We start from the raw sequence: 12545 nt of genomic DNA, 5'->3' as shown, positions 1-12545 counted from the left end.
ATGTTTTCATAAGAAACCTTAATGTATATGAACTTGATTTGTAAGAGTACTTTGGGGTTGGACCTTGCTTGCGTTTCTTGGGTCCGATTTCAAAGCCCCCAAACCCTTTCAGCGGTGAGGGTGGACGCAGCGATGTCCTCTGCTGGCGTCAGGTCCTGAGGCAGATCCACCTCCCGTTACACGGCGTGCCCGATTTATGCTGGCAAGCGTGGGATTCCCCCGTACAAGGACGTCGGTCTCCTCGGCTGTGAACCGCTCCTGGCGTGCGCCTGGTAAATCCGTCATAATAATACCAACCCGCCACGGAAACTTGCGCCCTTGCGTTTAAAGGGAATGTTGGCTAGCGTTCTGATTGGTTTATTTGACGTTACGCCCAAACCACACATATAGCGTACAGCGTCAGTTCAGGCAGGCCACGTAGTCAAGCGATGCTATCAGCTGATTGTCAAACCTAAACCCAGCCTATCAGCTGATCCGATTCCTATGCATCAATTGGTCCCTTTCAAACAGGGCGCCCTATTTAAATGGATTTTCAGTCTGTCTGCTTGGCTGCTTTCACTGCTTTGCTTGCAAAAGCGCAGTTTCTTGCAACATGATTATACGCTTTTATTTTGCTGTAACGTTACTCACCCAACTGCTGACCATGTCTGCCGCCGCAAATGATAACGTTACAGATCCGTGGCAAATTGAATTCATCGAAGAATCCCAGCATCAAATAAGTCAAGCGGAGGAAGCCATTAATGACGAAAGCAATGCTTCTGTCCGCCGGAGCTCTCGCCTGGCAAGTAAATCATCTTGTAGTCCTCCCAGCATCATTGACTGGCCGCTGCCGAAATTACTGGAAACCTTATACAGACACGACATCCCGGCACCAACTGGAGCTTCGCATAAGGAACTTTTTGCTTTGCTTTGTGAAAAAATTGACGTTCCAGCAGCAGATATTCCTCCTCCTCCTCCATTCTCCGGCAAGAAACAGACGCAGAAGAGAAAGAATCTAGAACCGGCTTCCACTTCGGCTGATGTTGCACCCAAGCGGGCAGGCGGATCCGACGTCTCAACCCGAGCAATCTACTCTTCTTCAGTCCAAAACAACGACCCAGTGTTGTCAGCTTTGTCCAGCATTCAGTCTTCGCTCTCCAACATGAATTCCAGAATTCAAGCTCTTGAGTCCGGTTCAAGATCTAAGGCCTCGGCAAACTTTTCCATTTCTGGTCCGTCTTGCGATAACTCCTCATCGACCACGGCGCGGCTGCCCGTGTTTACTCCGCAGCAGAATGATGACGTCATCAATTCAGTGACTATACCACGAAGAACTATGGGAAGTGCAGTTCCCGTGACTACAGGCTCTCCATTCTTTCCGCCGGCTGCTGCGATTTCTCATCAGTTGAGAAGCCAAATCATCGCAGGTAATGATGTCAACCTTGTCAAAATATTATTGTGCTCCGAAATGAGTGAGAAGCGTGTTGTTGATTGCGGCGATGTGTCTGTTATGCTTAAAGATAGCGACCCCCGACTTTCAAAAATGTTAACGTTAGCTGAGTTTAATGTGGCATTTGGGGTTTACAGAGACGTCATCTGCGAAATGTATCCGTCTCGTAGAGCCGAGCTTGACACTTATTTAGCAATCATTTCTGACTTGGCTTTGACCTATGGAGGAACTCTCTTCTATGAATATCATAAATCATTCTCTGCAAAAGCTGCAATGTTCATTCAACGGTTCAATCAAAGGTTGGACTGGTCTGTAGTTGACTTAACCCTCATAAGCAGACATTTCACTGGTCATCAAGCTCTTTCCTGCTCGATCTGTGGCTCTCATTCTCACACCCTCAATCTATGCCCCAAATCTGCGTCTCCTCCATCTAAGTCTGGTTTTCAAACTGTTGACTCTAAGGTGACACCATTTGCTACTCCCTTATGTTATAATTTTAATGAAAATGTTTGCAAATTCTATAATTGTAAATATGTTCATGCTTGTAGTTACTGCGGGGACGGCCACCCAAAATCTGTGTGCCCAAGACGAACCCGCTTTATGAGAAAGGACAAAAAGAAATAAAGCCATCAACCCCAGTCAATGTTCCAAAGCTGGGACAGGCACTGAGAAATCATCCTAACCGCTGCTTTGTCAATTATTTAATAACCGGACTTATCCAAGGGTTTTTTGCAGGATTGTCTTGGTTGCCTAATCAGTCTTTTTTCTGTAATAATTTGCTTTCTGCTGTTAAAGAACCTGAAATTGTCGATTCCTTGTTGGAAAAGGAAGTTAAGAAAGGATTTCTTATTGGGCCTTTTGATAAATCCCCTTTCTCAATTTGTCGGATTAATCCTATAGGGATAGCTACTCGGAAATATTCAGGAAAGAAGCGCTTAATTTTTGATTTGTCCGCCCCTCATAATGATGCTGCTCAAAGTATTAATAGTCTTATTCCTCTAGCTCCATTTTCTCTGTTTTACGCAACCATTGATGACGCAATTAAAATCATTAAAAAAGCAGGTAGGGGTGCATGGCTCGCAAAGGCAGATATTTCAGACGCCTTTAAAGTTATGCCTTTGCATCCATCGCAGTGGCATTTATTTGGCATTAAATGGAGGGAAAAATTTTATTTTTCGGTCAGGCTCACTTTTGGCTGTCGCAGTAGTCCAAAAATTTTTGATACACTATCAGAGGCGCTATGTTGGATTCTCCTAAATAACTGCAAATTACCGCATGTGCTCCATCTTTTAGACGATTTTCTGCTAGTGGATTATAAAAACTCAAAGCCAGAAAGATGCATTTCGGCGTTAAAATACACTTTCGCCGATTTAGGTGTTCCCCTTTCTGAGGAAAAAACTTTAGGCCCACTCAAAGTTATCGAGTTTTTAGGCATTACATTAGATTCGAATCTAATGCAAGCCTCGTTGCCCCTTGAGAAATTAAAACGCATTCGTGAAATCATGAGAAATGCTCAGAGTTCCGTTTCTTTTTCAAAAAGAGATTTGCTTTCTTTACTAGGCCATCTTAATTTTGCGATGCGTATTATTCCCCAAGGCAGGTCTTTCATTGCCAGACTCCTCGATCTTTCCAAATCTGTCAAAGATCTTAAGGACATAGTTACCTTAGACGCAGGCTCCAGATCAGATCTCAGTTTCTGGTCTTTGCTCCTTGAAAATTGGAATGGCATTTCTTTTTTTTATCATGATGATCTGGAGTCTTCTTCAGCCCTTGAATTGTATACAGATGCTGCGCCTTCTGTCGGTTTTGGGGGGGTTTTCAATGGTCAGTGGTTTGCTAGCAAATGGCCAAAGGAGCTGCTTTCCATGCCGGATAATAACATGTCCACTGCTCTGTTGGAATTATATCCCATAGTGATAGCTTGTATTCTGTGGGGGAAACAATGGTCTAGAAAACAAATTCTGTTTTTTTGTGACAATGAGGCAACTGTTAATATTATTAACAAAGGTCGCTCATCAGTTCCGTTTATCAACAGATTCGTCAGGCGCCTTACTTGGTTATCTGTCATGGATAATTTCATTTTTCGAGCTGCTCATATTCCAGGTTTAAACAATCAAATTGCTGATTCCCTTTCTCGATTTGAATTTCAGAAATTCCACCTCCTGTGTTCGGATTCAGCGCCAGCCAGCTTGGTTTGCCCTCTTTTCAGCCAAACGGTTCTAGATTAGACATGACCCTTCAATCTTATTTGCATTCAGCAGCCAAGTACATGCGTAGTGGTTTAGCAAAATCAACATTAAAAATGTATGACTCTGCTTGGTCTCATTTTAGTTCTTTCTGTGCAACTTTCACTGTAGATGTACTTCCTGTCAATGTTTCATATGTTAGTGCTTTTATAGTCCACTGTTTTGAGTCTCGTAAAATGCAGCCTTCATCCATCAAGAGTATGATAGCCGGCATTCAGTTCCATCTGCGCTGCTTGGATCCATCCACCATCAGCTTGTTAAAAAATCCTTCAATTCGTCTCCTGCTCAATGGACTTAAAAAAGAGAAACCTAAAGGCAATGATCATCGTCTCCCTCTCACACTTCCACTTTTAAAAAAATTAATATCACGTCTGAGAGAGGGATGCTTTGGGATCTATTCTGATATTATGTTGGAATCTGTTTTGCTTACGGCTTTCTATGGTTTTCTCAGAGGTGGCGAGTTTTCAACACGCACAGATTCTTTTAATCCGTCACATGATCTCACAATATCTGATGTTTCAATATTTTCTCACCACTTCACCATATTTCTAAAGCACTCAAAAACTGATCGGGATGGGGAAGGATCTTTTGTTTTTGTGTCTGAAACTAACTCTGCTTTTTGTCCCCTGTCGTCTATGTTGGCTTATCTGAGGTGTCGTCCACAAGCTTGTCTGGAGGACCCATTATTTACAACAGAGGAGGGAAAGCCCATGTCCAGAGCCTGGTTTGCATCCCGTTTCCGCCTGCTTTGTCAATTCTGCGGGCTACCCCCAGAGTGTTATTCGGCCCATTCGCTGCGCATAGGGGCTGCTACAACTGCAGCTTCCTCTACTCCCGTTTCTACCCTAAAAGCTATGGGAAGATGGTCTTCGGCAGCTTATGAACGGTACCTCCGGCCAGATACTCGAGCCATCCTTGAGGCTCAGAAAGCTATGAGTAATGATTGTGATATGTAGTTAAAATAAATATCGCTTCAGTAATTTATTGCTTACTTTTTATTTATTTTTTTTTGCTTCATATATCTATTTCTCTGCTAGCTCATGTAGTTCTATAGGTATTTTTATTTTTATTGGCTTTTTGAAAAAAATTTTTTTTTTTTTTTTTTAATCCTCTGCTGGCTCTTCGATAGCAGGAAGGGCCAGGGATGATTGCCTGGTATGGTCTGTTTGGGGGGGAATTTTGCTGCTATCCCAGTTTATATGGGAGATTGTCCCCAGAAGCTGCTGCTGTTCCCTGACTAGCTTTCATGGAGCTCATGAAAAGGTTGGGGAATTCAGAACAGAGCCATACCGCCAAATGTAATTTTAACATCTTGCAAATAAACATTTTAAATGGCAAAGATTTGTTTTATTTTTGACTCAAGTGGTCCTGACTGAAATATAGCGTACAGCGTCAGTTCAGGCAGGCCACGTAGTCAAGCGATGCTATCAGCTGATTGTCAAACCTAAACCCAGCCTATCAGCTGATCCGATTCCTATGCATCAATTGGTCCCTTTCAAACAGGGCGCCCTATTTAAATGGATTTTCAGTCTGTCTGCTTGGCTGCTTTCACTGCTTTGCTGCAACCCACCTCCTCCCCTAGCTCCTCCTTTAAACTCTGTTTAACTTAATCAGTTTCATTTCATTGTCACTGATGCACGCTCTGTTCTAATTGGGGGGGAATTTTGCTGCTATCCCAGTTTATATGGGAGATTGTCCCCAGAAGCTGCTGCTGTTCCCTGACTAGCTTTCATGGAGCTCATGAAAAGGTTGGGGAATTCAGAACAGAGCCATACCGCCAAATGTAATTTTAACATCTTGCAAATAAACATTTTAAATGGCAAAGATTTGTTTTATTTTTGACTCAAGTGGTCCTGACTGAACTATGAATAATGAACCTACTTCAAACCAACCCCTTATTGATTTGCGCCCGGCGCAAGAGTTATTTCTCACGCCGGGAAAATAGCAACAGCGCCCAAGATCCGCCCACAAACTCACTTGCGCGTTGCGCTTCGCACTTGCGTTTCAGATCGTTAAAATAGAGCCCACTGTCTTTAAAATCCAAGCAAAAGTGTCATAATCTAATTGAGATCAGAAGCATCCAGTGGCGGTCGTGACTTCTTTCTAGCCCATCGAGTGTGTAGCTCGTCATGTCAAAATATGTGTTTGGCGCATTATGTGAACCTATGTGCATCACGCATTATGTCAAAATATATGTCTGCCTGCTTTGAAAGGGTTTATGATAAAAGAGCAACATATCCTCCAACCCATACGATTGCTTTTGTTGTTTGTCCATTTCACCAAATAAGACCAATAGATGGATTAACTAAATTAGCGCCTCTACCGGTGGCAGGTGAAACTTTATATATTATGATATTTTGGGGTATAATTTTGCTATGATGACATGTACAGGGATAAAAAATTTTAATTTAAACCACCAGAATTATTTGTATTTTATTACACTGTTATGAACCTATAGGTGTATCTGCATTATTCCTGTTTTCTGTGAGTGTTTGTGTGTCCCTCTCTAGGAAGAAACATCCTGATTGGTTCCTGCATGCTGATTGGTGCCATGTCCTGATTGGTGCACACTCCTTTAAAAAGCATGTCATCACTTCCTCTAGGAAGAGACTGTTTGTTTGTGCTAGGAATTGTGCTGTTTGTTGTAGAACTAACGTAGCTTAAGATAACTCTGTAGAATCCGACCTATTTGCCTGTTTTAAGATGCTGAGTTTTGGAATACCCTTTTAATATTGATTGCCTGCCCATATATATTGTAAAAACTATTTATTTGGGAAAGTAGGGAGTCTGACGCCATTTTTCTTTATTGTACTTGTTTAATCTTTGTTTATTTGATTAGGGAGTAAGGTTTGTATATTGTATTTTCTTTTCTTTACTTTGGGTTAGGGCTTAGGAAAGAGGTTTTAAGAGAAGGAATTTTTGTTTGTTATTTTGGCTTAGTCGGCTCCTGAATCATAAGTCCCAAATTTAATTCAATAAATATTTTCTTCATTGTTCAACTTCACAATTTTTCTCGAGTCTTTCATGTTGCACCCTTTTCCCCTAGACGGGGCGTAACATGAAATTGGGGGCTCGTCCGCTGGCTAAATATTTTATTAGCCAAAGCTATTTTGTTGGTTTATTTTTGTTTGTGTTTGCCTGGGGTTTTTCCTTTTGTGAGGGAGGAAATATAGAGATTGGCATGACATCAAAGTTTGAACTTGAAATATTTACGGTTGCGCCCACTGAAGAGCAATTTGAAAAATGTCGTAAAGATGATCTGCTGTTAATCGCTGATTTCTTTGATATCGTTGTACCTCGAAATGCGCTTAAAAGGGTGATTAAAGAGGCACTGCACACAGAGCTAGTAAAACAACAGATCTTGCCTGGGGAGAATGTGGTTACGGGTGTTGCGTCTCCAGCACTATCTGAGGATTTGGACACTGTGGAGGCAGAGTTCAAGTCCGACGATGGGGCTTGCATAGATCCCGTTAATCCTTCACCGAAAGATCAGCTGTTGGAAATCCGGTTGAAAGAACTGGAACTGGAAATAGGCCGACAAAAATACCAAAGCCAACTGTTACACATCCGAGCGGTTGAGCTTGAGACAAACCGAGATATCCGGCTGAAAGAGCTTGAACTTCAACTAAAGTCTGAGCAGCCTCGGCGTCCATCTTCTCCTGTGATACGGGGAAATATTCCTGTGCCGAGTCCAGTGAGTGCCTCCTCTTCTCTCCCTACGCCATCGCCTGCATTACCAGTAAGTCCTGATTTTGATGTTAGTAGGCAAATTTCGTTAGTTCCTACATTTCGCGAGAGTGAAGTTGATACATATTTCACAGTTTTTGAGCGCATTGCAGCCACATTACAGTGGCCTAGAAATATTTGGCCTTTATTGTTACAGTGCAAACTTGTAGGTAAAGCGCAAGAAGTGTGTTCGGCTTTAACCCTTGAGCAAAGCCTAGATTACGATGCAGTTAAAACGGCTGTGTTAAGAGCTTATGAACTCGTCCCGGAGGCTTATAGACAGAAGTTTAGGAAACATGTGAAAATCCCCAGTCAAACATTTGTTGAATTTGCAAGGGAGAAAACCACGTTGTTTGAAAAATGGTGTGCTGCTACTAAAATTACAACATTTGAGCAGTTGAAAGAACTAATTTTAGTGGAGGAATTCAAAAACTGCATTTCGGAAAAGGTAGTAGTTTATTTGAATGAGCAAAAAGTTTCGTCACTGTCAGAGGCCGCTGTCTTTGCTGATGAGTTTGTGCTTACGCATAAAGCTTCTTTCTCGTCCCCACGTTCTTCACATCACACTGTTGTAGATCGCAGACAGAGTTCTAAAACAGAAATGGCTCCTCAAAAGGATGATCAGACTTCTGATTCTCCATTGATGTTGCGTGAATGTTTTTATTGTCATGAGAAGGGACATTTGATTGCTGCTTGTCCGGTGTTGCAGCGGAAAAATCGGAGAAAAGCTCAAAGTGCTAAAGTTGTAGTCTTCGTGCGTACTCACTCTTTTGAATCTTTGATATCTATTGATCCCTCATTTGAACCTTTTGTGTGTAAAGGAGCAGTGTCACTTACTGAATTTGACTCTGCATCCAAACAAGTACGTATTTTACGTGATACAGGTGCAGCACAGTCGTTTATTCTTGCAGATGTGCTCCCATTCTCTTCACAGTCCAGTTGTAATTCAGATGTTTTAGTTCAGGGAATTGAACTTGGTGTAGTCAGAGTTCCCTTGCATACTGTATACTTACGTTCTGATATGGTGACTGGTTTAGTTAAAGTGGCTGTACGTACTCAGTTGCCACTGAAGGGAATCTCTCTTATTCTTGGAAATGATTTGGCTGGAAGCAAAGTTTCTTGTCTTCCTGAGGTTACAGATGTACCCTGTGTATCAGAAAATGATGTGTTGACACAGGAATTCCCAAATGTATTCCATTCCTGTGTTGTGACCCGAGCGCAAGCTCGTAAGTCTGAATGTGAAGTTGATCTCTCTAATTCGTTTATGAGTTCTGATTTCCCTGATGCTGAGAATACAACTGTGGAGGTTTGTTCAGAGAATTTAAACTTGGGACCTAGATTTGACTTTCCTTTTGATAGGAAACAATTAATTGTGGCACAAAATGCTGATGAAACTTTGACCTCGAGTATTTCTGCTGTGATTGATAAGTCTGAAATATCAGATCATGCCGTTGCTTATTTTTTAGATGACGGAGTGCTCATGCGTAAATGGAGTCCTGAGAACTTGAGGCATGTTTGGAGTGCTGTATTTCAGGTAGTTCTTCCAAAGTCCTACAGAGATTATGTACTGAGTGTGGCACATGACCATGAACTTTCTGGTCATCTAGGTGTTAAGAAAACCTACAATAATCTTCTGAAACATTTTTTTTGGCCTGGAATGAAGTCTACTGTGTCCCAATATTGTCGTTCGTGCCATGCTTGTCAAGTTGCTGGGAAACCAAACCAGGTTATTTCACCAGCACCCTAAAGCCTATCCCAGTGATGAAAGAACCATTTGAGAAGCTTGTGATTGATTGTGTCGGTCCTTTACCAAGGTCCAAGTCTGGTCACTCTTACTTGTTAACTTTGATGTGCTCTGCTACTAGGTTTCCCGAAGCCATCCCGCTACGTTCATTGAAAACTCCTGCAATTGTTAAAGCAATTGTGAAATTTTGTACCACATTTGGTTTGCCCAAGTTTATTCAGTCTGATCAAGGTTCAAATTTCATGTCTAGATTATTCCGTAAAGTAATGAAGGAACTCAACATTCAACATTGCGTCTCGAGTGCCTATCATCCACAATCGCAGGGGGTGCTTGAAAGATTCCACCAAACCCTTAAGACCATGATCAGAACATACTGCCTCCATCATAAGAAACATTGGGATGAAGAAGTTCCTCTGTTGTTATTTGCTGTTCGCAATGCAGTTCAAGAATCACTTGGATTCAGCCCAGCCGAATTAGTTTTTGGCCATTCCCTGCGTGGACCATTAAAGGTGTTACAAGAACAATTACTTTCTGTAAATCAGTCTGTTACCCCTTCTAAGAATGTACTAGATCATGTGAGTTCATTTCGTGAACGTTTACATTCAGTGTGGCAATTAGCACAACAGTCCCTAGCAGCTTCCCAGTCCCGCATGAAAGGCAGATTTGACAAAAAGTCTGTTCAACGCTCTTTCAAGGTTGGTGATCAAGTTCTTGTTTTGATGCCTTTGCCTGGATCAGCTCTCCAAGCAAGGTTTGCAGGGCCGTATGTGATTGAAGAGAGGTTAAGTGATACTGACTATGTAGTGCAAACTCCTGAAAGAAGAAAGACTCGTGTATGCCACATAAACATGCTTAAGTTGTATGTCTCTCGTCCTAACTCTAAAGGTTCTGCCAATTCTCCAGTGTCTGCTCCTGCTGTTGTAACGTCTGTGGATGTGGCTCCTTCTGAATATTCTCCCTGTATGGATGGTCTTCATTTAGGAAGTGCTTGTCTTTCTGGTGCTCGTTTACAGAACTCTGAAGCTCTTGCAACTCTTAGTTCTAAGCTTTCACATTTGTCTAAGTCATCTCAAAATGAACTTGTACAGTTAATTGACAAATATTCCACCCTCTTCTCAGATGTACCTACTGTGACTAATGTGTTAAAACATGATATTGATGTTGGTGATCATTTTCCTGTTAAGCAAAACGCTTATCGTGTTAATCCTGTAAAGCGTGAAATCATGAAACAAGAAACCCAATATCTAATTGAAAATGGTTTGGCAGTGCCAAGCTCTAGTCCATGGTGTTCCCCATGTTTGTTGGTTCCAAAACCTGATGGAACATCACGTTTTTGCACTGATTACCGAAAGGTCAATCAAATAACTAAATCAGATTCCTACCCTCTTCCCAGAATGGAAGATTGTATTGATCGTATTGGAAGTGCCAGGTTTGTGACTAAGTTGGACTTGCTTAAAGGGTATTGGCAGGTGCCGCTTACAGAGCGTGCTTCTGAGATCTCTGCCTTTGCCACATCGGATGCCTTTCTGCAATATAAAGTCCTAGCTTTTGGCCTCAAAAATGCCCCAGCCACCTTCCAACGTTTAATGAATCAAGTTTTATCCAGTGTTAAAAATTGTGAGGCTTATCTTGATGATGTAGTGTGTTACTCAGATACTTGGAGTAGTCACTTGCACACCCTGGAAGAAGTGTTCTCAAGGTTTCAAACTGCTAATCTTACCCTTAACTTAGCAAAATGTGAATTCTGTCATGCCACTGTCAAATATCTGGGTAAGGAGGTTGGTCATGGTACCATCCGCCCTTTAGAAGCTAAAGTTCAGACTATTGCTGAGTTTCCTGTGCCCAAGTCTAAGAGAGAACTTAGACGTTTTCTTGGAATGGCTGGTTACTACAGAAGTTTCTGTAAGAATTTTTCGGATGTTGTAAAGCCTCTCACAGATAACCTTCGTAAAGCTGTCGCCTTTAACTGGAACTCTAAATGTGAACTTGCCTTTGAGTCTTTGAAAAATTTGTTGTGCAATGCTCCTGTTTTAACTGCCCCTGACTTCTCTAAACCCTTTAAGCTTGAGGTGGATGCCAGTGGTACGGGTGCCGGGGCTGTCCTACTACAAGAAGATGCACAATTTTTCTCGAGTCTTTCATGTTGCACCCTTTTCCCCTAGACGGGGCGTAACATACACATTACACTATTCTGGCATTTAGGGCAAAAAGCGCACCCATTTATTTATTATATAATATAAACACAGCATACAAAACAGTCACAACTTTTTAAAAATGTACTTAAAATATAACAAGTGTACAGTACCGAGGTCAACATCATCTATCAGCTTAGAATGTGATAAATGTTATGAAACGTTTCTACATTTAGAAATTCATAAAATTAAATGTCTAATATGATGTATAAGGCAAAAAACTTAAAACCAGAGCCGATCCCCACTATACGCAGGCTACGCGAGCTGCGTAGGGCCCCGCACCACTATGGGGCCCCCTTGTTTTTAACTTCAGGCAGCGCTGCACAGACCAGCTGGCGAGTGACATCATTGTGCCTCGAGAGCCGTTAGAAATTATACCAAGCAGTCTGATCCATTATAATCCATTAAATCTTCTTATAGATTTGGTTTAAAGCTCGGAGCAGGAAACGCAAGCGCCTTAAAGGTAAAGTAAAAAGATAAAAAGTAAAAAGAACACATTAATGTTGTAAATTCCTGTTTAGTCTTGACTAACCATGCAATGAATTTATAACAAAAACTGTAGTACAAAGCCCTAGATCCAGTGTGTTTTGTTAGAAATTGATAATCAAAATTTTTCATACATGTTAAAAAAAATGCAAGATGTTGTGTGACTCTTGTTAGCATTTTAAAGGGGACATATTATGAAAATCTGACTTTTTCCATGTTTAACTGCGATAATTGTGTCCCCAGTGCTTCTATCAACCTAGAAAATGTGAAAAAGATCAACCCAGTTACTTAGTTTTGGTAAACCATTCTCTGCAAGCATGTGAAAAAATAGGTCATTGTAATTTGGCTCTTATTGTGATGTCATAATAAGGTAATACCGCCCCCTTTATCTGCACTATCCAACCACAGCACTGCCATTTAGTTCAAAGAGAAGAGAGAGAAAAGAAGGACTTGACAGCACAATTGCGTTTCAATTACAACAAACCACCATCATTGTGATCAGTGTTTGCACTTCAGCTGCTCATTTGCATTTTAAATGACACACCCAAAATGGCACACTTTTGCTCAGACCTAGATTAAGACTTAGTTTACATCTTAAAAAAAATCTCATAATATGTCCCCTTTAAAACAATGCACATTAGGTCTAATGTCTGCATATTTAGAGAATTATTGATGTATTTTGGTATGTTTACCTGTGGAGTCTGATCATGCCTTAGTTTTTA

General features: G+C 41.4%; 1 protein-coding gene across 1 annotated transcript; it reads left to right on the top strand.

Moving 5' to 3' along the window:
• Window positions 1–386: 386 nt before the first annotated feature.
• Window positions 387–5520, top strand: LOC135782551 (uncharacterized). Its single transcript, XM_065292912.2, has 2 exons — window positions 387–1406; window positions 4328–5520. The coding sequence occupies exons 1-2, from the start codon at window positions 593–595 to the stop codon at window positions 4477–4479; spliced, it is 966 nt and encodes a 321-aa protein (XP_065148984.1). The 5' UTR covers window positions 387–592; the 3' UTR covers window positions 4480–5520.
• Window positions 5521–12545: the final 7025 nt, after the last annotated feature.

The sequence above is a fragment of the Paramisgurnus dabryanus genome, chromosome 15, assembly GCF_030506205.2.
Source record: "Paramisgurnus dabryanus chromosome 15, PD_genome_1.1, whole genome shotgun sequence".
Taxonomy (NCBI): domain Eukaryota; kingdom Metazoa; phylum Chordata; class Actinopteri; order Cypriniformes; family Cobitidae; genus Paramisgurnus; species Paramisgurnus dabryanus.
Note: the sequence above shows the minus strand (reverse complement) of the source record. Positions and strands in the feature narration are given on the sequence as shown.

Excerpts from the sequence above, each read along its gene's own strand:
- LOC135782551 (XM_065292912.2), top strand. The coding sequence starts at position 593 with ATGATTATACGCTTTTATTTTGCTGTAACGTTACTCACCCAACTGCTG. Across the intron at positions 1,407-4,327 it reads GAGAAGCCAAATCATCGCAG|GTGTCGTCCACAAGCTTGTC; the intron begins GTAATGATGTCA and ends GGCTTATCTGAG.